Below are 22,565 nucleotides of genomic sequence, written 5' to 3' on the forward strand. Positions count from 1 at the left end.
CACTTGCAGGGAGTGAGGAGAAGGTGCTGGGCAGTGTGGATACAAACAGGCTTTCGCGAAATCAGTAATGCTTATACCACAAAAATGCAATATCCATTCAATTTTAATTATGTTACCTTTTATTATTTTACAATATATTTCAAAAAAATGCTGTTACAGTTGCCTTAACTGCTCTATATATAAGACCTGGAATCAAAGAACACTGAGAATTAGAACAGACAAACATCAAGCTGTAATACCTACATGTGCTGAACAATTACTATCAAAAGGATGTCGTTTTTTAAATAAGCAGATGTGTGGCAATGCAAAATAAAATACAAACCTGTTAGAACAGTAAACTTTGTTTCAATGGCTATAGAAAGGAGGTGGTTTTGTTTTGTTTTTTTTTTTTTCAACACATCTGGTCTGGCAGCAAGTTGTACTATGCATTTAAAGTAATACATGCCCTGAAAGCTTATATTTTCAGTTGTGCGCATCACCTGAATCAGAGCCCAGGTGAAAAAATATTACTCTCCATACCCTCAACACCCCTCCCTCCATAAGGTCACAATGTTCTTGAACTCAAGATTCTTGTTGGCAAACTATTTTACAATAATTCTTCTCCAGTGACACTGGATGCTTTTAGTTTTCTCTAAAAGAGAAGCAATTTTCATTGCAAGGAAACCCTCCAGGGTCCAATTTTCACTTCACATTCTCCAAGGAGTAAAATAGCAGCTCTACATGTTGATGAAAAAAGTTTTCGATTTCCTCCTATTAGTTTTTAATCATATTAGCATTAAACTTTATCTGGAGTTAGTTGGATTTCCAAAAGAAAATTTTTTGTTGCCAAATATTTCAGAAATTTAATAAATCATTACATATATGTAATTAGCTCTTAAATCTATACCAAAAATATATATGTATATATATTTATATTTATTTATCTTACCTTTGCTGAAGTCCTGTTTTTTTCTGGCAGAAAGTTTAAGTGGACGGACAAATGCTGGCTTTGTTTCTTTATAAGCAATAATTTGAGTCTTTTTTTCTTTTCATTCAATATGACTGCATGTTCATAATAAGTTCACAAAAGGCAATACAAGGAAACACCTACTGAATAGGCATCTGCCAAGCAATTTTTTTTTTTTTTCTCTTAGCAGGGGATAGTGTGTAATCACAAAGTAAGGCCTAGAGACCATTTACAGTCACTCCGAATATTAGGGTGGACATAATTCTCAAGAGCTGATATAAACCAAACTGAACAGTAGTCAACGAGAACCACGTTTGGTCACATTCAAATAGTCTCCAATAACACTTTGCTGATATACATGTTTCCTTCTCGACTGATTTTGTGTTAATCTTTTAAAAATTATAACAAATAAGATTGCCAAGTTTTTGCAGAGTTGTATTTTTAGGGGTTTGTTACGTTGCAAGGAATATGTTTTAATTCACAAAATGTCACTAGTAACGTCCTTTCTATAAACATGGTTGGCAAAATAAAAAAGGCACAAAAGGGGAATTATGAGAAATGCTTTCAAAGCAAGTATCTTTCACGAGAAAGAAAGAGTACCAAAGCAAGTATCTTTCACGAGAAAAGGCAGAGAAAAGTGTTCAGTAATTCATGCACAACTTGAGCTAAAAAAAACAAACTTCTCTTCAGATAGGTCCTGAGGCTTGAGAAAACAAGTTTTCCTAATCACGTGCTTTGTGTAAAATAAAATGTAAAGCTGCACAAATACATGTTTGGTTTAACAGTGGACCCATGTTTTTTAAAAAGTGAGGCAATTTAAACAAAGGAAAACAAAACCAAAACACCTTCATAAACAAAGCAATTCCACCTGTAGCCTCTGTCCTTTTTACCACTTAGTGGGGTAAAATGTCCAGTAAAATGTAAAATGCAGCATTCTTAATCATGTAATCTAGAAACTTTTCATGATAACTTATTGCAAATTGCACTTGACAGTTCACCACAACAATGGAAAACTGGCCCCTTGTTCGTTCACACAGTCCTTGAGCCCCAAACTGAAGTCACCAGTAAAACGATCTGGATAAAAAGTTTGCAGCTGTGCTCAGCCAGCTAGCTCCACCCTCTGGGTGTGAGCCCACCCGGGACACTGCTTTGTCCTGCTCCTTTGTGGGACTCTCGTCCTCAGGCAGGTAGTCGGGCAGCTCTGTGTTCTGTTCTACTTCCACAGGCGTGTCTTGGAACGGGACCAGCATCTGATGCAGAGAGCATGTTAAGAGTTGTTACAAAGTCAACCTAATTGATATAGGTACATGTCATACGTTAAAAGTCAGCTTTACTTCTCATTCTAATCACCATATTTATTCTCAGAGGCTATATTCCTTTAAAGAGTATCCTCTTCTATGAAGGTAGGCCCAATTGTTGAGCACTATGTAAGCACAGAAGGAAGAAGTACACACGAAAATTCTGACGCTTTTCTCCTGAGGCTCCAGGAATAAATGTTCAACCTCTATTTAAAGATGACAAAAACAAGCATCTGGCTGCTAGGGGGCCCTGAAGGGCCAATGAACCTCCTTTCTATGGAAACTCAAAGGAGCTAAAGCCATATAGATTCCTTTTCCCTATCACAAAGCTAGTGGAAAGAGTAGCAAGATGCAAAGATTATCACTATATATACTTGCCCAACAGTGGGATTGGATCTTTATTTTTGGACTGGCAAAACCAATTAAGGGTTAGAAAGTATTTAAAAACCAATGCAAGGAAACCACATATCCTTTATTTCCACATAAAATCAGCAAGACATCTCCACTGAGATCAAGAACAGAGTCTGAGAGATTCTGAAATCCGCCAAAGATCTCTATTTCTAAAAGTGTTAACTGTTAACCAAGAAACGTTAGGATAATCTGACTCAGCCACATCGCTATATACTCAGCAGCTATTAGTCTAGAAATACTAGCCATCTGCTGGCCACAAGGGATAATCAAGAGGGAGTCAAGCATAAAGTAAACTAAATAGAGCTTTTACCTCTTCTCCACTTTCGCTTTTCACAACTTGCTGAGCCTTCATAACCTTGGTTGATGCTATTGCTGATGCCAAAGCCTAGGCCAGGATAAAAAGACAACAATTTTGAACACTGATGTGTTTACCCGTAACCTCAAGCATATTAAGCCATTTAAAATACCAACCTCTGCTTTCAGATCTGAACGGATTCGCACCACACATCTTTGAACAGCCATTTGAAAAGTAAAGCTAATAACGCCTTTAATTTTTAACAAAGCCTCTTCACACAGGTTTCTCCGAGACTGAAAAAGTAAAAGCAAATTGTTATTAAAACTAGCAAAATAATAAGGGAATAAATCAAATCAAACAACACTGAACTAGTCTTTATATTTGCGGAAAACGAGGGAACACAGGGCCAGGGAAAGCAAATGTCCCTATTTCAATTCTACAATCACATATTTGAGGGCACGGAAAGGGTGGTGCTTAGTCAAGTTTATGAAAATTTATAAGATCCAACAAAATAGTAATTCCTGCTAGATTTTTTTCAAGCTTCATTACTAATATTTAATTTTAATCATTTTAATCAGAAATAAATTTGCCAATGTTAATTTAAATCTTAAACCAAACAGAATGGAAGAATACAGAAAACATGCTGAAAAGCAGAGTTTCCTCAAGCTCAAGGGTGGGCAAACTATGGTCCAACAGCTGTTTTTGTAAATAAAGTTTTATTGGAAACACCCACACCTATCTGTTTACATATTGTCCAAGTCTAGTTTCACCTTCTAGCAGAGTTAGTAGTCGTAACAGAGACCATATGCCTGCAAAACCTGAAGTGTTTACTATCCGGCCCTTTAAAGAAAGGGTTTACTGACCCCTGCTCTAGCTTAAAAACCTCCAGGGATAAATTCTAACAGACTGAAGTTAGAATTAGTGAGCATTCAGTGTATGAGTCACTATTTTTTAAATCACTTGGTATTTATATCACCGCATCCCTCATTCATCGCATTCTCGGGGGTTACCACTGCATTCTCAAGGGTTATCAATATCCACTTTTTGGTTCTCATTTTCCTCTGACAACACAATATAACATATGCCCTTCAATGCTTCTTTGACTTCTTAATAATACGCTACCCTGGTGTTCTGCTTACACCACTGAGTATTTCATCTCTGTCTCATTTTATCTCCAAGGTCCAGTGCTAAAACTAAGTGATTTTCTTTCTACTTCATCCCTCAGTAGACTATTCAGATCACTTCAACCATCACTACCATGTAGAAGCACAGACGTCTACCTCCAATATGATTTTATTTTCATTTGTCTACAAACACATCCACGTGGATAACAAGTGGTCATCTTAAACACAAGATCCAAAGAGAAAATGAATTAAAAAGTAACTCCAGTTCTCCCCATCCCTCCCTCCTCCTCCAGCCTATACATCAAATCAACATCTCTAAATTATCCTGTTTCTGTAATGAGACCAGACTCCGATTCAGTACTTCTGAGGGGGCAGGAATCAGCAAATGACACCAAGTCTCTGGGTCATAGCCTAGGAAGCACTGCCTTCTATTACCTGATTCATTCTTCTCTTCTATTGAATAAAATCAGTCTTCAAACTTATTCCCACATCCTTCAAAACAACTCACATCATTGTTTATCTCCTACTTAAACTATTTTTCCACTTCTGCGTTTCAACACTATTCAGGCAAGGGTCTCGCATACAGTGGTGCACGGCAGTGCACAGACCCACAGGGGCTCATGGACTGCACTGCCCCTTCTGCAAAGCCCCTTTGGTGGATTAGTGCCCAAAAGGTCCATGTTTATCTCTTCCACATATTCAACACCAGGTGAACTTAAAAGTGAACAGAAGTTTGCATAGCATATACAACATGAAAGTTAGGATACTACTAGTCTAATCTGTTTCCTTATTTTAAATGTGAGGAAACCAAAACATATAAACGTTAAGCAACTTGCCTGGTTTATCACAAGAGTCTGACGTTAAATTCCAACTATGTGTGACAGTGAAAAAACAGATTCATGAGGCCAATTCATCTTTATTTTAACACAAATTTAACACATTTGCAACAGGTAAAGGTGGGGTGTCCAATTCCAAGATGTAAACATGAGATCTTCAACAGAGCAAATAGGATCAAGAATTAGCTACGAAGGATGAGTAACTTCTTGATGGGAATAGAGGGTCAAGATTAGGTTTTAAGAATCATAAGCAGATAAAATTAGGAATTGGGCAAGGAGGTAGATGGGTCAAGGTTAACTGCCTGGCAATTGCTAGGAGAAGAGTCGGGGCGGGGGAGAGAAGAGAGGGAGAAGGGAGGGGGAGGAAGGAGGAGGAATGGAGGAGGAGGGAGGGAGGGAGGAAGAGGGGGAGGGGGAGAGAGAAAGAGTGTATGTGTATCAATTCAAAAGATGTAGATAGTAGCCTTTCTCCAATTTCTAAAGACTCCATAGTAGCATGATTTGCAGCTGAGGAAATAAAGCAAAGGGAAAAATGCTTGTGACAATCCAAAATCAGGAATATCTTTCTAAAAGCCTTGATACATACACTAAAATAATGTACACTGCTTTCATTACTAGTGAGAGTAGACATGTTTCCCTGCGTAGCTGTCCAAAGCAGCAGTTAAGAGCGGGGTTCTGCAGCTAGACCCACGCTGCCTAGATTCAAATCCCATGTCCTTCACTTACCACTTCTACTATACCAGGAAGCTATTTAAATTTGGTGTGCTTCTGTCTCCTCATCTGTAAACTGGACTATAAGTAGACCTTATAGTTTTATGAAAAATAAATGAGTTAACACACCAGAAGGGTACCTGCAAGTACTGCAATAAATGTTAGCTGATACTATTTACTGGAAATTACATCTCTTCCGGGAATTTCCCATTTTCCTGTTAGATTTTCTTTTGTTGATTTTTTTAATATATATTTTTAATTTTTATTCTTTTTAATTGGAGTATAGTTGCTTTACAATGTTGTGTTAGTTTCTGCTGTACAATGAAGTGAATCAGCTCTATGTATACATGTATCCCCTCCCTCTTGGACCTCCCTCCCACCCTCTCCCCCCATCCCCCCCATCCCACCCATCTAGGTCATCACAGAGCACCGAGCTGAGCTCCCTGTGCTATGCAGCAGGTTCCCGCTACCTATCTACTTTACACACGGTAATAAGGCCACTAACCTGATGTCAATTATTCATTACAAATACTTTCCTACTTGTTTTTACGTTTTAAGAATACATTTGACAAAGCAAAAACTTTACTGTTAAACTAGAGCTCTTCCCTAAAGCAATTTCTTCCACTGCCTTTATGCTTAAAGAAGCCTAGATTTCTTTAATTTCAGTTTAATATTTTACATTTGACTTTTTAGTGCGCTTTGGATTTTTAGTATCTGATAAGATTCCCCCTCCCCTTCCCTTTCCATCCCTGCAAAACTGTCAGTTTTCTGGCACCATTTATTGAACAAACTACGTCTGATGCTTCCTTTATCATAGGATAAGTTCTAATATATACTAGAGTCTGTTTCAGGACTTTCTTTACTCTTTTTTTAAATTTATTTATTTATTTATTTTTTGGCTGCATTGGGTCTTCGTTGCTACGCACGGGCTTTCTCCAGTTGCAGAGAGCGGGGGCTACTCTTCATTGCAGTGTGTGGGCTTCTCATCGTGGTGGCTTCTCTTGTTGCGGAGCATGAGCTCTAGGCGCACGGGCTGCAGTAGTTGTGGCACGTGGGCTCAGTAGTTGTGGCTTGCAGGCTCCAGAGCACAGGCTCAGCAGTTGCAGTGCGTGGGCTTAGCTGCTCCTCAGCATGTGGGACCTTCCCGGACCAGGGTTTGAACCCGTGTCCCCTGCATTGGCAGGCGGATTCTTAACCACTGCACCACCAGGGAAGCCCCAGGACTTTCTTTACTCTTTTAATTTTTTTTTTTTTTTGTCAAGACCGTATCGTTTTGATTATAGAAATTTAATAGTATATTTTAATATATGGCAGGACACATCCTTTTATTCCTCTTAGGTATCTTCTTAGTTGTCTATGTGTGAAGGCTTGACATTCATGGCTCCCTTTCTTGGGAACATGCACTCTTCCACAGATATCCACTGGCTCACTCCTAAGTTTTGGTTAAATGTCAGTTTCTCCAAGAGGATTTTTAAACCATCCTATTTAAAACTATAATCCACCATCCCACCCCTCAGCAATCCCTAGCTACCTTCCCTTTATTTTTCTCCATGGAACTTACCACTTCTACTATAAAACTTGGCTTGTTGACTGTCTCCTCCAACTATGAGATTAGCTTAATGAAGTCAAACATAGGATTTATGAGAACTTTTGCTTATTTTGGTCACTGCTGTATCCCTGGTGCCTAAAATAGTGCCTGGCACATACTAGGTGCCAGGTTATGCTGCCAAAACATTACAGTACAGTTTCAGAGTTAACTTGCCTTTTTTTTTTTTTTTTTTTTGGATTTTAGCAATTACATTTTTAAGATATAGTGGCCTATATATTTTTTAATATATTTATTTATTTATTTACTTCCAGCTGCACTGGGTCTTCGTTGCTACGCACGGGCTTTCTCTAGTTGTGGCGAGCGGGGGCTACTCTTCATTGCGGTGCACAGGCTTCTCATTGCGGTGGCTTCCCTTGTTGCAGAGCACGGGCTCTAGGCATGCAGGCTTCAGTAGCTGTGGCACGTGGGCTCAGTAGTTGTGGCTCGCGGGCTCAGTAGTTGTGGCTCGCGGGCTCTAGAGTGCAGGCTCAGTAGTTGTGGCACACGGGCTTAGCTGCTCCGCGGCATGTGGGATCTTCCCAGACCAGGGCTTGAACCTGTGTCCCCTGCACTGGCAGGCGGATTCTTAACCACTGCGCAACAAGGGAAGCCCCCTATGTGGCCTATATTTTTGTGTGTGTGTGCTTTGTTGGGTTTTATTATTTGGTTTCTGCTAGCTTTAAAAAGGAACTGTACTGTTTTCATTCATTAACATTAAACAAATGGTACTGGTGACAATTTATATATCTTAATATCTTTCATTCAATTAATTTACATTTACCAGAACCTGCTTTCTAGAAACTTTTTGGGATCTTGTGGTCCCAGTTTCGATAAGATAGTTGCTAACTTATTTGGCAATGTCATGGATAATATGCATATGAAAAGTTTTCCCCAACCCGTTTACTGAATCCTAAATCCTGAGGGCTAGGTGCCCCAATACCACAATTAGAAAAAGCTGTGGATAATCCAATGTAACCTACCTGGCACAGCTAAAGAGATAAGTGGTAATCCACCAGTTGCCACCCCTAAATATGTGAAGGTATATAACTTATCACTGCTCAAGATAACTTCAGGGAGACCTCCAATTCCAGTCAAGATGGAGTAACAGGGACCAGATTAACCCTCAAGGCTTAAACAACTAAAAATACAGACAAAATAAAATGAATAAAACAATGATTTCCAGGTGTTGGAAAGCAGACACCCCCGAGAGAAGGAAAGCAAATGAAGTGAGGTTCACCAGCACAGCAGCGTATTGCCTGGAAAATTTTTAGGCTGCAACTCACAAAGCAGGAAGCCAAGCAGAACCAGCAGTCTCCCCAAGTTGAGGACACAAAGTCGAAAATTCAGGGAGGTCAAGGCAGCTATAAATCATAGCACAGAGCATGAGAGGACACAGTTGCACAAAGGGGGCCCCTCAGAGAGAAGACACACACCAGAGATCGGCAATGGGTTCCACTCTGGTTTTCAGCTGAGTGATGACGGGTGCACGAATGTGAGGAAACAACCAGGCTGGAAAGGAATAGAAGGAACCATCCTGCGGACTCACACAGGGCTGGCAATACTTCCTGTCCCCATCAGCCAGAGCAGAGAAAACTGATATACACAGGGCATAAACAGAGAACCCAGAAGAGTATGGCCTCAGTAGTGTAGTAAAATTATCCCTAGGTTAAACGGTGCTGTAGTCTGCCTACCAGCGCTTAAAGGCAAGCCTCAAAAACATCCAATGTTTGCAAGTAACTTAACTGATCCAGAACAAAATTCAAGAATATTTAAAGGCTTTGCATACAAATATATGCTGTATCCCAATATGTAAAATTTGTAATATCTGGCATCCAATCAAAAATTATGAGGCATGCAAAGAAGCAAGAAAATACAACCTATAACTAGAAAAATCAACCTACAGAAACACACTCAAAAATAACACAGATGACTGAATTAGTTGACGAAGACATTAAACAGTTATTCTAACCATATTCTGTATGTTCAAATAGACAAAGTATAAACTGTTAAGGAGATATAAAAAAGGCTCAAATCAAACTTCTAGAGATAAATAAAATAATGTCTATGGTGAAAAAAAAACACTGGTTGAGATTAACAGCAAAGTGAATACCGGTAGAAGAAAAATTTAGCAAATATGGCAACAGAAACCATCCAATATGAAAGAGAAAAAAAGACTGAAAATGAAATTAACAGAGTATCAGTGAGCAATGGGACAACTTCACATGGTTGAATATGTCACAGGAATCCCTGAAAGACAGAAAGAATACTTGAAAAATTAATGGAAAAAATTGCCCAAATTTGCTGCAAACTATAAACCCAGATATCCAAGAATAAACATGAAGAAAATGATACCACGGCACATCATAAACAAACTGATCAAAAGCAATGATAAAAGAGAAACTATTAAAACAGGCAGAGGGAAAAAATAAGATACATTACATATTGAAGAACAAAAAGAAGAATGACAGAATTCTGAATAGAAACAATACAAGGGAGAAGACAGTGGGACAATATTCATAAAGTATGGTAAGAAAATGAACTGTCATCTAGAGTTCTATACACATAAAAATATCTTTCAAAAGAAAAATACAATAAGGACTTTTCCAGATACACAAAACTCAAAGAGTTAGAGACTTCAATATCCATCTGACTTTTTTTTTAAAAATTAATTAATTAATTTATTTTTTGGCTGCATGGGGTCTTCATTGCTGTGTGCGGGCTTTCTCTAGTTGTGGCGAGTGGGGTCTGCTCTTAGTTGTGGTGCACGGGCTTCTCATTGCAGTGGCTTCTCTTGTCGCGGAGCACGGGCTCTAGGCGCGCGGGCTTCAGCAGTTGTGGCAAGCAGGCTCAGTAGTTGTGGCTCACGGGCTCTAGAGCGCAGGCTCAGTAGTTGTGGCTCACGGGCTTAGTTGCTCTGCGGCATGTGGGATCTTCCCGGACCAGGGCTCGAACCCATGTCCCCTGCGTTGGCAGGAGGATTCTTAACCACTGCGCCACCATGGAAGCCCATCTGATTTTGAAAAATGGATAGAACAGCTGGACAGAAGATCAACAAGGAAGAAGACGACTTAACACTGTAAACCAACTAAACCTAACAGACACTTGTAGAACACTCCGAACAAAGGTATATACATTCTCAAGTGCACATGGAACATTCGCCAGGATAGACCTTTAGGCCACAAGACAAGCCCCAACAAGTGTAAAAGAATTGAAATCATGCATATGAAATGAGATCAGAAATTGGTAACAGAAGGAAATTTGGGAAATTTATAAATATATGGAAATTAAACAACAAACTCCTAAACAACCAATGGGTCAAACAAGAAATCACCAAAAAAATTAGAAAATACTTTCAGATGAATGAAACGAAAAACTACATACCAAATCTGATGGTATGCAGAGACAGTAGTGCTTAGAGGGGAATTTATAGCTATAATAACTACATTAAATAGAAGAAAATCTCAAACCAATTACCTAATATTCCATTTAAGAAACAAGAAAAAAGGGCTTCCCTGATGGCACAGTGGTTAAGAATCCACCTGCCAATGCAGGGGACACAGGTTCAAGCCCTGGTCCGGGAAGATCCCACATGCCGCAGAGCAACTAAGCCCGTGCGCCACAACTACTGAGCCTGCGCTCTAGAGCCCGCGATCCACAACTACTCAGCCCATGAGCCCGTGTGCCTAGAGCCCGTGCTCTGCAACAAGAGAAGCCACCGCAATGAGAAGCCTGCTTGCTGCAACTAGAGTAAGCCCACGTGCAGCAACAAAGACCCAACACAGCCAAAAAAAAAAAAGAAACAAGAAAAAGAAGAGCAAACTAAACCCAAAGCAAACGGAAGGAAGGAAATAATAAAGATTAGAGCAGGGGAAGAAAAGAAATAGAGAATGGGGGAGGGGTGGATAGAAAAATGGATGAAACCACAAGTTGGTACTTTGGAAAGAGCAACAAAATTGATACACCTTTAGCTAGACTGACGAAGAAAAGAGAGGAAGAAGACTCAAATTACTAACAGCAGGAATAAAAGAGGATATATCATGACCAATCTTACCAAAAGAAAAGGATTATAAGCAAATACTATGAACAATTGTATGCCAACACATCAGATAACCTCTATGAAATGATATATTCTTCAAAAGACAAAACCATAAACTGACTCAAGAAAATATGAATAAACCTATACAACAAGTGAAGCAACTGAATGAATAATCAGAACATTTCCCACAAAGAAAAGCCCAGGACCAAATGGCTTCACCGGTGAATTCTACTAAATGTTTAAAGAAGAGTAACACCTATCCTTCACAAACTCATACAGACACTTCCCAATTCCTCTTATGAAGCCAGGATTACCCTGATACCAAAACCAGAAAAAGACAGCACGGGGGAAAAAAAAGACTACAAACCAATATCCTGTATGAATACAGATGCAAAATGCCTCAATAATATACCAGCAAACTGAATCCAGAAGCACATTAAAAAGATTATGTACCATGACCAATTGGGATTTATCCTAGGAATGAAGGGTTGGTTCAACATACGAAAATCAACTGATACAATACATGACATTAACAGAACTAACTCATCTCAAGAATAAAGACAGGGCTTCCCTGGTGGCGCAGTGGTTGAGAATCTGCCTGCCAATGCAGGGGACACGGGTTCGGGCCCTGGTCTGGGAAGATCCCACATGCCGGGGAGCAACTGGGCCCGTGAGCCACAACTACTGAGCCTGTGCGTCTGGAGCCTGTGCTCCGCAACGAGAGGCCACGATAGTGAGAGGCCCGCGCACCACGATGAAGAGTGACCCCTGCTCACCGCAACTAGAGAAAGCCCTCGCACAGAAACGAAGACCCAACACAGCCAAAAATAAATAAATAAATTTATTTTAAAAAAAGAAAAAAAAAAGAATAAAGACAAATAATAAGCAATTTTTTAAAAAAATGGATAAAGAATGAACAGACATTTCTCCAAAAGAGAAACTCTGTGATAAATTAAAGACATACACAATAAACCCTAAGTCAACCACTAAAAATGGCCAATAAGCACGTGAAAAGATGCCATCATTGTAATTAGGTAAATGCAAATCAAAATCACAATAAGATACCACTTCACACCCACTAGAATAGCTATTTTTTTTTAAGAAATGGAAAATAAGAAATGTTGGCAGGGATGTGGAGAAACTTGACCCCTCACACCTTGCTGATGGGAATGTAAAATGGAGCGGCCACTGTGGAAAACAGTCTGGCAGTTGCTCGAAAAGCTAAACGTATCATCCAGCAATTCTACCCTTAAGAATATACCCAAGAGAACTGAGGACATATATCCACACAAAAACCTGTACATAAATGTTCACAGCAGAATTATTCCTAATAGCCAAAGGTGGAAATAAGCCAAATGTCCATCCTCAGCAGACCTGTACTACATACTGTAAGAAATGTTAATGGAGCCCTTCAGGCAGAAGGAAAATGATATTAGATGAAAATCTATATTTACACAAAGGAATAAAGAGCCCCAGAAATGGTAAATACGTGGGTAGACAGAAAATACTCTTATTTTTTAATGTCTTTAAATACTTGTAAATGGTTAAGATGGATGGTAATTCTATGCTAAGTGTAATTTACCACAAAAAAATTTTTTTAATCAAAAAAAAAGAATATTTAATGTAATAACAAAGTAATTTGGGGTTTATAACATATGCAGAAGTAAAACATATAACAAGAACACAAAGGCAGAGATAAGGCAGATGAAAGTATAGTGTTAAGTGTCTCATGCATGAAGTGATTAGTGTTAATTGAAGCTAGACTGATAAGTTAAAGATACAGAAAATAAACCCTAAATAAAATTCAAAAAAAAAAAAAAAAGACACAAAAAATAAGCCCTAAATCAACCAACATAAAAGAAAGGAAGGAAGGAAAGAGAATTAAGGCAAATAAGCCAACAAAGGAGATAAAATGCAATCATAAAAAACTTTCAATTAGTCCAAAAGGCAGAAAAAGAGGAAAAGAGAACAAGGAACACATGGGACAAATAGAAAGCAATTAGCAAGATGGTTGTTTTAAATCCAGTCATATCAATGATCATATTAAAGGCAAATGATCCCAGCACTCCTGTTAAAAAGTAGAAATTTTTTGATTGGATTAAAAAAGCAAGGCCCAACTACATGGTGCCTATAAGAAATCCATGTGGAATACAGACACAAATAGAAGATACACACTATAATCAAAAGAATGCTTGAGCAGCTAATATTAAAAGCAGACAAGGGACTTCCCTGGCAGTCTACTGGTTAAGACCTTGCCTTCCAATACAGGGGGTGTGGGTTCGATCCCTAGTCAGGGAGCTAAGATACCACGTGCCTTGTGGCCAAAAAACCAAAACAGAAGCAATATTGTAACAAATTCAATAAAGACTTTAAAAATGGTCCACATAAAAAAAATATTAAAAAAAAGAAGCAGACAAGGTAGAATGAGTTGAGAAAAAACTACACTGTACAACTACTACTGTATAATACTTTAAAAGACAGTACAATTGGTATTACATTTTCCTTAAACGTTTGGTAGAATTCACCAATGAAGATATCAAGGCCAGAAATTGTCTTTATGGAAAGATTTTAACTACAAATCCAATTTCTTTGATAGACATAGAGCTATTCATTCAGGTTATCCATTTCTTTTTGAGTGAGCTTTGGCAATCCATCTTTCAAGAAATTCTCCTGTTTCATCTACATTATCAAATTTATTGGCATAAAGTTATTCAAAATATTCACTTATTCTCCTTTCAGTGTCCATATTAAAAGATCTATAGCAATGCTGTCTCATTTCTGATACTGATATTTTGTGACTTTTCTCTTTTATTCTTGATCAATTTGGCTAGAGGTTTATCAATTTAATTGATCATGTCAAAGATCAGCTTTTGATTTCACTGATTTTTCTCCGTTTTCCATTCCACTGATTTCTGTTTTTTTTGTTTCTTCTGCTTACTTTGGATTTAATTTGCTCTTCTTTTTCTAGTTTCTTAAGGTAGAAGCTTAAGTCACTGAGACCCTTTCCTTTTTGTATATAAATATTCAGGCATTTGGTGCTAATGAATTCCCCTCTAAACTCTGCTTTAGCTGCTTCCCACAAATTCTGATACTACATCTTATTTTTTAATTAATTAATTAATTTATTTATTTTTGGCTGCATTGGGTCTTCATTGATGCGTGCAGACTTTCTCTAGTTGCGGAGAGTGGGGGCTACTCTTTGTTGTGGTGCACAGGCTTCCCATTGTGGTGGCTTCTCTTTGTTGCAGAGCAAGGGCTCTAGGCACACGGGCTCAGCAGTTGTGGCTCGCGGGCTCTAGAGCACAAGCTCAGTAGTTGTGGTGCACAGGCTTAGTTGCTCCACGACATGTGGGATCTTCCTGGACGAGGGCGCTAACCCACATCCCCTGCCCTGGCAGATGGATTCTTAACCACTGCGCCACCAGGGAAGCCCCACATTTTTATTCAGTTCAAAATACTTCCTAATTTCTCCTTTGATTTCTTCATTGACCCATGGATTATTTTAGAAATGTGTTAGTTTCCAAACTTCTTAGGGGGTTTTCCAGGTATCTTTCTGTGATTGATTTCTAACTTGCTTTTCATTGTGCTCAGAGAACACACTTTGCTTGGTTCTAATTCTATTAAATCAGGACTTGTTTTATGGGACACAATATGGTCTATCTTGGTAAATGTTTCATGTGCACATGAAAAGAATGAATAATATCTTGAGGCTGACTGGGGCTTTCTATAAATATCAGTTAGGTTAAGTTGGTTGTTAGTGTTGCGTCTTCTATATCCCTGTTGATTTTCTGTATACTTGTTCTATTAATTGAGACAATGGTATTCAAATCTCCAGCTCTAGCTGTGAATTTATTTCTCCTTGCATTTCTGTCAGTTTTTGCTTCATATACTTTGAAGTTCTATTACCAGGGCATAAATATTTACAATGGTTATGTCCTTTGAATAACTGACCCATTAAGCACAAAATGCCCCTCTTTATCAGAATTAAATGCTAATATTGGGACTTATTCTTTTCTTTTTAATTTATTTATTTTTATTTATCTATTTTTGGCTGTGTTGGGTCTTCGTTGCTGCATGCGGGCTTTCTCTAGTTGTGGCGAGTGGGGGCTACTCTTCGTTGCAGTCTGTGGGCTTCTCATTGTCGTGGCTTCTTTTGGTGCGGAGCACGGGCTCTAGGCACGTGGGCTTCAGTAGTTGTGGATCGCGGGCTCTAGAGCGCAGGCTCAGTAGTTGTGGCGCATGGGCTTAGTTGCTCCACGGCATGTGGGATCTTCCTGGACCAGGGCTCGAACCCGTGTCCCCTGCATTGGCAGGCGGATTCTTAACCACTGTGCCACCAGGGAAGCCAGGGACTTATTATTAAAGATTGTTAGCAGGTGACACTGAGATAACCAGTTAACATGATTTCTCTCTCCCATGTTATGAACCATGTGTTTATAAAAGTCTTACCGTATCATCAAGACCATCTATATGCAAAACCACTGTTTTGGCACGTTTGTTTGTGGTTCCCAGAAAAAACTGAGCTTTCCTTCGACGTGAATTCATTTCATTGAAACTATCACCATCTGCCATATTGGAAGACTGAAGAATTTCATAGATTTCAGAGGCCAGCAGTTTTGTTTCTCCTGGAGTTGTAGTCCTTGAAAAGAAACATATAAATTAACAAAGTAGTCTTGTCACTTCTACTGATTCTGTAATTTTATTCCTCAACTTGGCAAAACCTCGTTTTCTTCATTCTGATCTATACTTTATTTCTAGAGTCACACAGGCTACATCTACTTAGATAAACAAAGCAATTACAGACCACAGACTGGCAAAAATGGTTATAGGAAATAAATACTCCCACCACCACTATTTTTAACTTCCTTTATTTCATAGTTCAAAGTGTCATCATTTTCTTTTTTTTTTTTTTTTTAATTTTATTTATTTATTTATTTATGGCTGTGTTGGGTCTTCGTTTCTATGCGAGGGCTTTCTCTAGTTGTGGCAAGCGGGGGCCACTCTTCATCGCGGTGCGCGGGCCTCTCACTATCGCGGCCTCTCTTGTTGCGGAGCACAGGCTCCAGATGCGCAGGCTCAGTAGTTGTGGCTCACGGGCCTAGTTGCTCTGCGGGATGTGGGATCTTCCCAGACCAGGGCTCGAACCCGTGTCCCCTGCATTGGCAGGCAGATTCTCAACCACTGCGCCACCAGGGAAGCCCTGTCATCATTTTCATACGGTAATAAATTCCTTTCTGGAAGATTTTCAATTTCTATCTACTTAAAACCAAAAGATTTTAAAAGAATAACATAGTCAAATCAACATGATGGTCCCACTGTTGTTCTAAGTACATTTTTCTGGTATACCTCATAGGACTAATTTTATTGCTGCCCTTCCTACGAAACAGTGAAGGGAATACCTCTATAGACACAGATCTCCCTTAAAGCTAAGTAAAATTTTGTCTTAGGCAAAATGAAATTTGCAAAAGCATATAAGAAAAAATGAAGTAGAAACGAAGTTACAAAAAAATGGTTCTGAAGAACCTAGGGGCAGGACAGGAATAAAGACACAGACCTAGAGAATGGACTTGAGGACATGGGGAGGGGGAAGGGTAAGCTGAGACGAAGTGAGAGAGTGGCATTGACATATATACACTACCAAACGTAAAATAGATAGCTAGTGGGAAGCAGCCGCATAGCAGCTCGGTGCTTTGTGACCACCTGGAGGGATGGGATAGGGAGGGTGGGAGGGAGACGCAAGAGGGAGGGGATATGGGGATATATGTATACGTATAGCTGATTCACTTTGTTATACAACAGAAACTAACACAACACTGTAAAGCAATTATACTCCAATAAAAATGTTAAAAAAAAAAAGAAGTTACTTCTTGATCTAGGCACTATATGAGGTATCACAAATATCTATGCATGTTGCTGTTCAACAAATTAATTATAAATAATTATTGCCTTATTTTTAAAAAATGCTTTTAAAACCAAAAAGAAAAGGCCAAGAGCATCTACAGATTTGGAAGCAGGTATTTTAGTCTTAAAAAAAAAAAAAAAATTACTATTCAAATACTGTGATTCAAAACATTCAAGTACAAAAAGTCTAGAGTTACATGGTACAGTTGGCCATAAACATAAGAAAGACTGTATAATTAAACAAGTATTAATTGCCCTAATCTTCTTAGGCAAGTGAAAATTGAAAGAGCTGATTAATGCCCTGGATTTAGTTCAGTCTTTAAAATATGACACCCGAGAAAAGACTATCCTGAAAAGCTCTTTCATCTAAATAATTGGAATTCTGCTCTCAATAATTTACTATTCCATAATGAAGTATACTGATTCCTCACCACTTTTTCTAAATAGTTATCCATATTGAAAATGTTCAAAATGTTATTCATAAAACACAACTGAAAGGTGAACTCTGATCTTCATTATATATCAAAAATAATTCTCATTTTGAATGTATTTCCTCACTGGTCATAAATACCAATTCACTCTAATTCTATATAGATGCTACTAATAACATTTTATACTGCCTATAAAAGCCAGTTAAGACTTCCATATACTTCATGAAAGCAGTGAATATGCTATTTTAATGTTAAAGACTTGCTATCATCTTTTGAAGATCTTCACAACTTTTCCTTTAGGAGTTGGTTTTGCTTTTTTTTTTTTTTTTTTTTTCTGTGTTGTTCACTAAGAAAAAGTGTTCTTATAACATTTATGCAACTCAGAAGATCATCCTTCATCTTTCAATGCAAAACCAATCCTAACTTAAAAAGGGTTCTAAGAAGGCAGTCAACAGCTCTGCTTAGGTCACAATGAAGTCCAAAGGCAGGAAAACTATGATCCTTGAGCAAAAGTCCATCATTTACGTATCATCTCTGGCTGCTTTGACCCACAAGGGCAGAGCTGAGTGCCGCAACAGAGACTGTGAGCCCAACAAAGCCTAAAATAGTTACTATCTGGCTTTTTATTTTACGGAAAAAAAGTTACCACCCTCTGTTCTAAAAACTTTACAGAAAACAACATAAAAATCAAGGCAAAATGGAGCAGCATTTTCAAGAATCACAAGAAAACAAAAGGTAAACCATGGATCCAGTCCAGTTGTCCTTCAAGTATCAAGGTTACAGAAAAGGAGTTTTAAACGTGAAAGAACCTCAAGGAACATTAGAGTCTTTCTTGAGCAATCTACTAGGGAATTAAGCTTCAACCAACAAAGAGATGACTGGGAAAACTTCAGCAGAAGGACTGAGGATGAGCATTTTACACATTTAACTGTAGATCTAAATTTAGAACTAAAGTGGAAAAGAGAATAGAATGTATAAATGTTCTGATCAAGTAGAAATAATGCAACTTTAAAAAAGAAAGGAAAAGGGAGAAGGAAAGGGAAAAGTAGAAAAAGTCATTGACTATGGGAGTGAAAAGATTACCATTGAAACTAACAAGCAAGATGGTGAAAGTTTAAATAAGAAAACAGAAAACTTAGAACATTTCTTTAAATTATAAGTACAAAGGTAACCACTATAACAGTAAGACAAATCAGAAGAAAATTTCAAGATAAAAGAAGAAAACAGCAGGCACAGAAACACAACTATTATAATATACATGGTAATTACAACAGAAATGGGTTAAGATGAAATATATCAGTAACAGCAATAAATATAAATGGACCTAGCTCACTAATTTAAAAGATTTTCTTTTTTTATTTTAATTTTATTGGAGTATAGTTGATTTACAATGTTGTGTTAGTTTCAGGTGTACAGCAGAGTGATTCAGTTATACATATACATATATTCATTCTTCTTCAGATTCTTTTCCCATATAGGTTATTGAGTAGATAGAGTTCCCTGTGCTATACAGTAGGTCCTTGCTGGTTATCTATTTTATATGTAGTAGTGTGTGTATGTTAATCCCAAGCTCCTACTTTATTCCCCCCACTAAAAGATTTTCATTTTGACTCACAAAACAGGACACAACTAAAAGTGATTTAGAAATAAAGGAATGGGGCTTCCCTGGTGGCACAGTGGTTAAGAATCTGCCTGCCAATGCAGGGGACACAGGTTCAAGCCCTGCTCCGGGAAGATCCCACATGCCGCAGAGTAACTAAGCCGTGCACCACAACTACTGAGCCTGTGCTCTAGAGCCTGCGAGCCACAACTCCTGAAGCCCGTGTGCCTAGAGCCCGTGCTCCGCAACAAGAGAAGCCATGACAATGAGATGCCCGCGTACTGCAACAAAGAGTAGCCCCTGCTCACCGCAACTAGAAAAGCCCACACACGGCAACAAAGACCCAACACAGCCAAAAATAAAAAACAAACAAATAAATTAAAAAAAAAAAAAAAAAAAGAAATAAAGGAATGGGCAAGTGTAGATGAGGCAAATAGAAACAATGAGAACAGGAATTGTGTACTGATATCACACAAAGTAGAATTCCAGCCCCAAATCCAAGCACTAAACATGACAAAGGACACATTTTTTTCTCCTAAAATACATACTTCACAATGACTATATATAAGTTATGAAGACATATATACCAAACAACAACATGTATGGAGAAAGAATAAAGCAAATGTTCAAATAGTAAAACAAGGGACTTCCTGGTGGTCCAGCAGTTAAGACTCTGTGCTCCCAGTGCAGGGGGCCTGGGGTTCGATCCCTGGTCAGGGAACTAGATCCCACATGCTGCAACTAAAAGCCCGCATGCCTCAACTAAAAGACCCCTGCACGCCGCGACAAAGATCTCGTGCCGCAACTAAGACCCAGGGCAGCCAAAATAAATAAATATTTAAAAAAACAAAAGAACAAAAACACAGTAAAACAAATGGTAAAATGTTAAAATCTGGGGACTACTGGTGTACTTATCTAGGCATCGGCGTACTGTTTGTACAACTTTTCTGAAAGTCTGATGTCATTTCAAACTAAAGTTTAAAAAAATATGTATGTATAAACATTTAAATGAAAAGATAAATGGCATTATGGATTTTCTTTTTTATATTTTTGAATTTTTATAAATAAACCATATACTGTGTACTTGTAATAAGATTTTAAAATAGTATTTTAAAGAAAATAAAAGAACACAGAAGAAAGGCATAAAGAAATGAAGCACATACTTTTCATCCAAGATTTTAGCAAGAAGAATAGACCACCATTACTATGGCACTGTTTCAAAATCTAGAATTTTAGGAAGTTCTCCAGATGAAATGAGGTATTTTAAAGTTGAGATGCCACATTTTATTAAAGTGACTTTTATTTATAGCATACTTCATGTTAGATATTCACAAGTGCTTTTATAAAATACATTTTGTATCAGAAGTATTACTCCTGAAATACCAATTAACAAACGTCTTAAACTGCATTTAGATATTTTCCTAGATTGACATTTTGAAAATTCTCTTCACAAAGGATCCAGGGTTAAAAATAAAATGTAAAAAGGTTCTAACCTCTAAGGACAAGTTTTCATTTATGGAAGATTAAAATTAGAACACAATGCCAGATTCATTTTGAGTGACAGAGAACTTAAAATTCTCTTTACAATTGAAGAACTGAAAGTAACAGTGACTTTGAAATCAATCCAACTGTCGATCTGTAAGCACCAATTTGACCTAAACATTAAGTCAAACCTGCTATTGAATAACGTGCTAAAATCTCAGCAAAATTTTGTAGCAAAACATAATTTGATTAAAGGGCAAAAATTTTAATACGCAGAATTTTCCCTATTTTATAAAACACTGCTCTCTGCTTCTCATGTTAAGAATAACCTCCACTCTCCCCACCTACTTCTGCTTTCTGGTTTCCCCTTTGATCACTCCAGATGAAGGTTTCTCTTCAGTGAATAAAGCAGCATCCCTCCACAACAGATTTTCTTTGTTCTACGGGTCTTACTGGGGTATGGGAAGATCCTTTTGCTGCTTCCCTAGTTGTATAGTTCCACAGAATCATAGCTACATCTCCCCCTAACTCAGTACTCCTAAACAGAGAGAAAAACTGATCCGAATCCCACCCTGACTGCCTAGCTGTCATGGGGCAGCCACTTCACTGAAAACAACTGGGGTATATAACATAGATCTCTTGTGCTATGGCTTACCAAGATGACCTATATAAGAATGGAATAGAGGTCAATCAGTCATCTGTATCTGCCAACACAGATGTCAAAATGCAAAATAATGTCTAAAGAACATATGTCTACAGTGTCAAAACAATTATGCATATAGAAAACTCACCCGGCTCTATATGATAAAAACTTTTCCTTTTGATTATTTAAGAATTTTTAATACAGGTACCCAAAAGAAAAAAGTAAATGAGGAGAAAATAATAATGCCAGAGCAATCTAATTTCTTAAAAAAGGAAAATGAGGGACTTCCCTGGTGGTCCAGTGGTAAGAATCCACCTTCCAATGCAGGGGACTCGGGTTTGATCCCTGGTCAGAGAACTAAGATCGCACATGCCGCAGGGCAACTAAGCCCGCGTGCCACAACTACTGAGCCTGCGTGCCACAAACTACAGAGCCCACGTGCCCTGGAGCCCCGGCATTCTGGAGCCTCCTCGCCACCACTACAGAGACCATGTGCCCTGGAGCCCTGCACCTCAACTAGAGAAGAGAAAACCCGCAGGCCACAACTAGAGAGAAGTCCGCGTGCCGCAACAAAAGATCCCGCATGCCGCAACTAAGACCTGATGCAGCCAAAAATAAATAATAAATAAATTAAAGAAAGAAAGAAAGAAAGAAAATCATGTCCAAGCCATGAGATAATTCACAACACAAAGCTAAACATGCTGAACCAAAACCTGATTCTAATACTTCACAGTCTTAATGTTTATAAGCTAAAACACACAGTTTTATTGACCTTCTGATAACAGTGACTGATAAATTCTAAGATGATTATTTTGGTAAACAGAGGTGACTTTTAAAAAAGCTTGAAAGGTAACCTTCAAATCTGAGATCTCCAACAGCCAAATGAGCTGGAAAATATACATGAAAATTATTACATCATATCTCCACTTTTGAGAGGGGTATAGGACCAAATTATAATGGTGTATGCAATGAATGCATACCTGTTTTACTGCTGGAAGAGCCAGCGACGATCACCACAGTGTCCTAAAAAACATACCTCATTTGTATTAAAGAGAAGCTGCTTGTGGAAACCGTGGAGACACACTGCTTGGATCTCCCTTTAAGAAGGAAACCTGCCCTTTGGCTATAGGGAGTAGAATAGTAGAGCCACCAGCAATAGTGGCTTTGAGATCTCTCACACCATTCAATCCTTCATTCCAAGGCCTGACCATTCCCAGGGAGACCCCACCCAATGCCTGGGCAGCGGGGGCACTATAGGGCCTT

The 22,565-nt window shown here is 38.4% G+C and overlaps 1 protein-coding gene across 1 annotated transcript in view; it reads right to left on the minus strand.

The window, feature by feature from the left end:
- Positions 1-246: 246 nt before the first annotated feature.
- ARMC1 (armadillo repeat containing 1) overlaps positions 247-22,565 on the minus strand; it is a 34,666-nt gene continuing 12,347 nt past the window's right edge. The window contains exons 4-7 of the mRNA XM_068526012.1: positions 15,695-15,884; positions 3,127-3,243; positions 2,966-3,040; positions 247-2,196 (exon numbers count right to left, since the gene is read on the minus strand). Coding sequence (XP_068382113.1) covers positions 2,005-2,196; positions 2,966-3,040; positions 3,127-3,243; positions 15,695-15,884 — 574 coding nt within the window. The 3' untranslated portion in view covers positions 247-2,004. The remainder of the gene's footprint in view (positions 2,197-2,965; positions 3,041-3,126; positions 3,244-15,694; positions 15,885-22,565) is intronic.

This window comes from Eschrichtius robustus, chromosome 17 (assembly GCF_028021215.1).
Source record: "Eschrichtius robustus isolate mEscRob2 chromosome 17, mEscRob2.pri, whole genome shotgun sequence".
Taxonomy (NCBI): Eukaryota; Metazoa; Chordata; class Mammalia; order Artiodactyla; family Eschrichtiidae; genus Eschrichtius; species Eschrichtius robustus.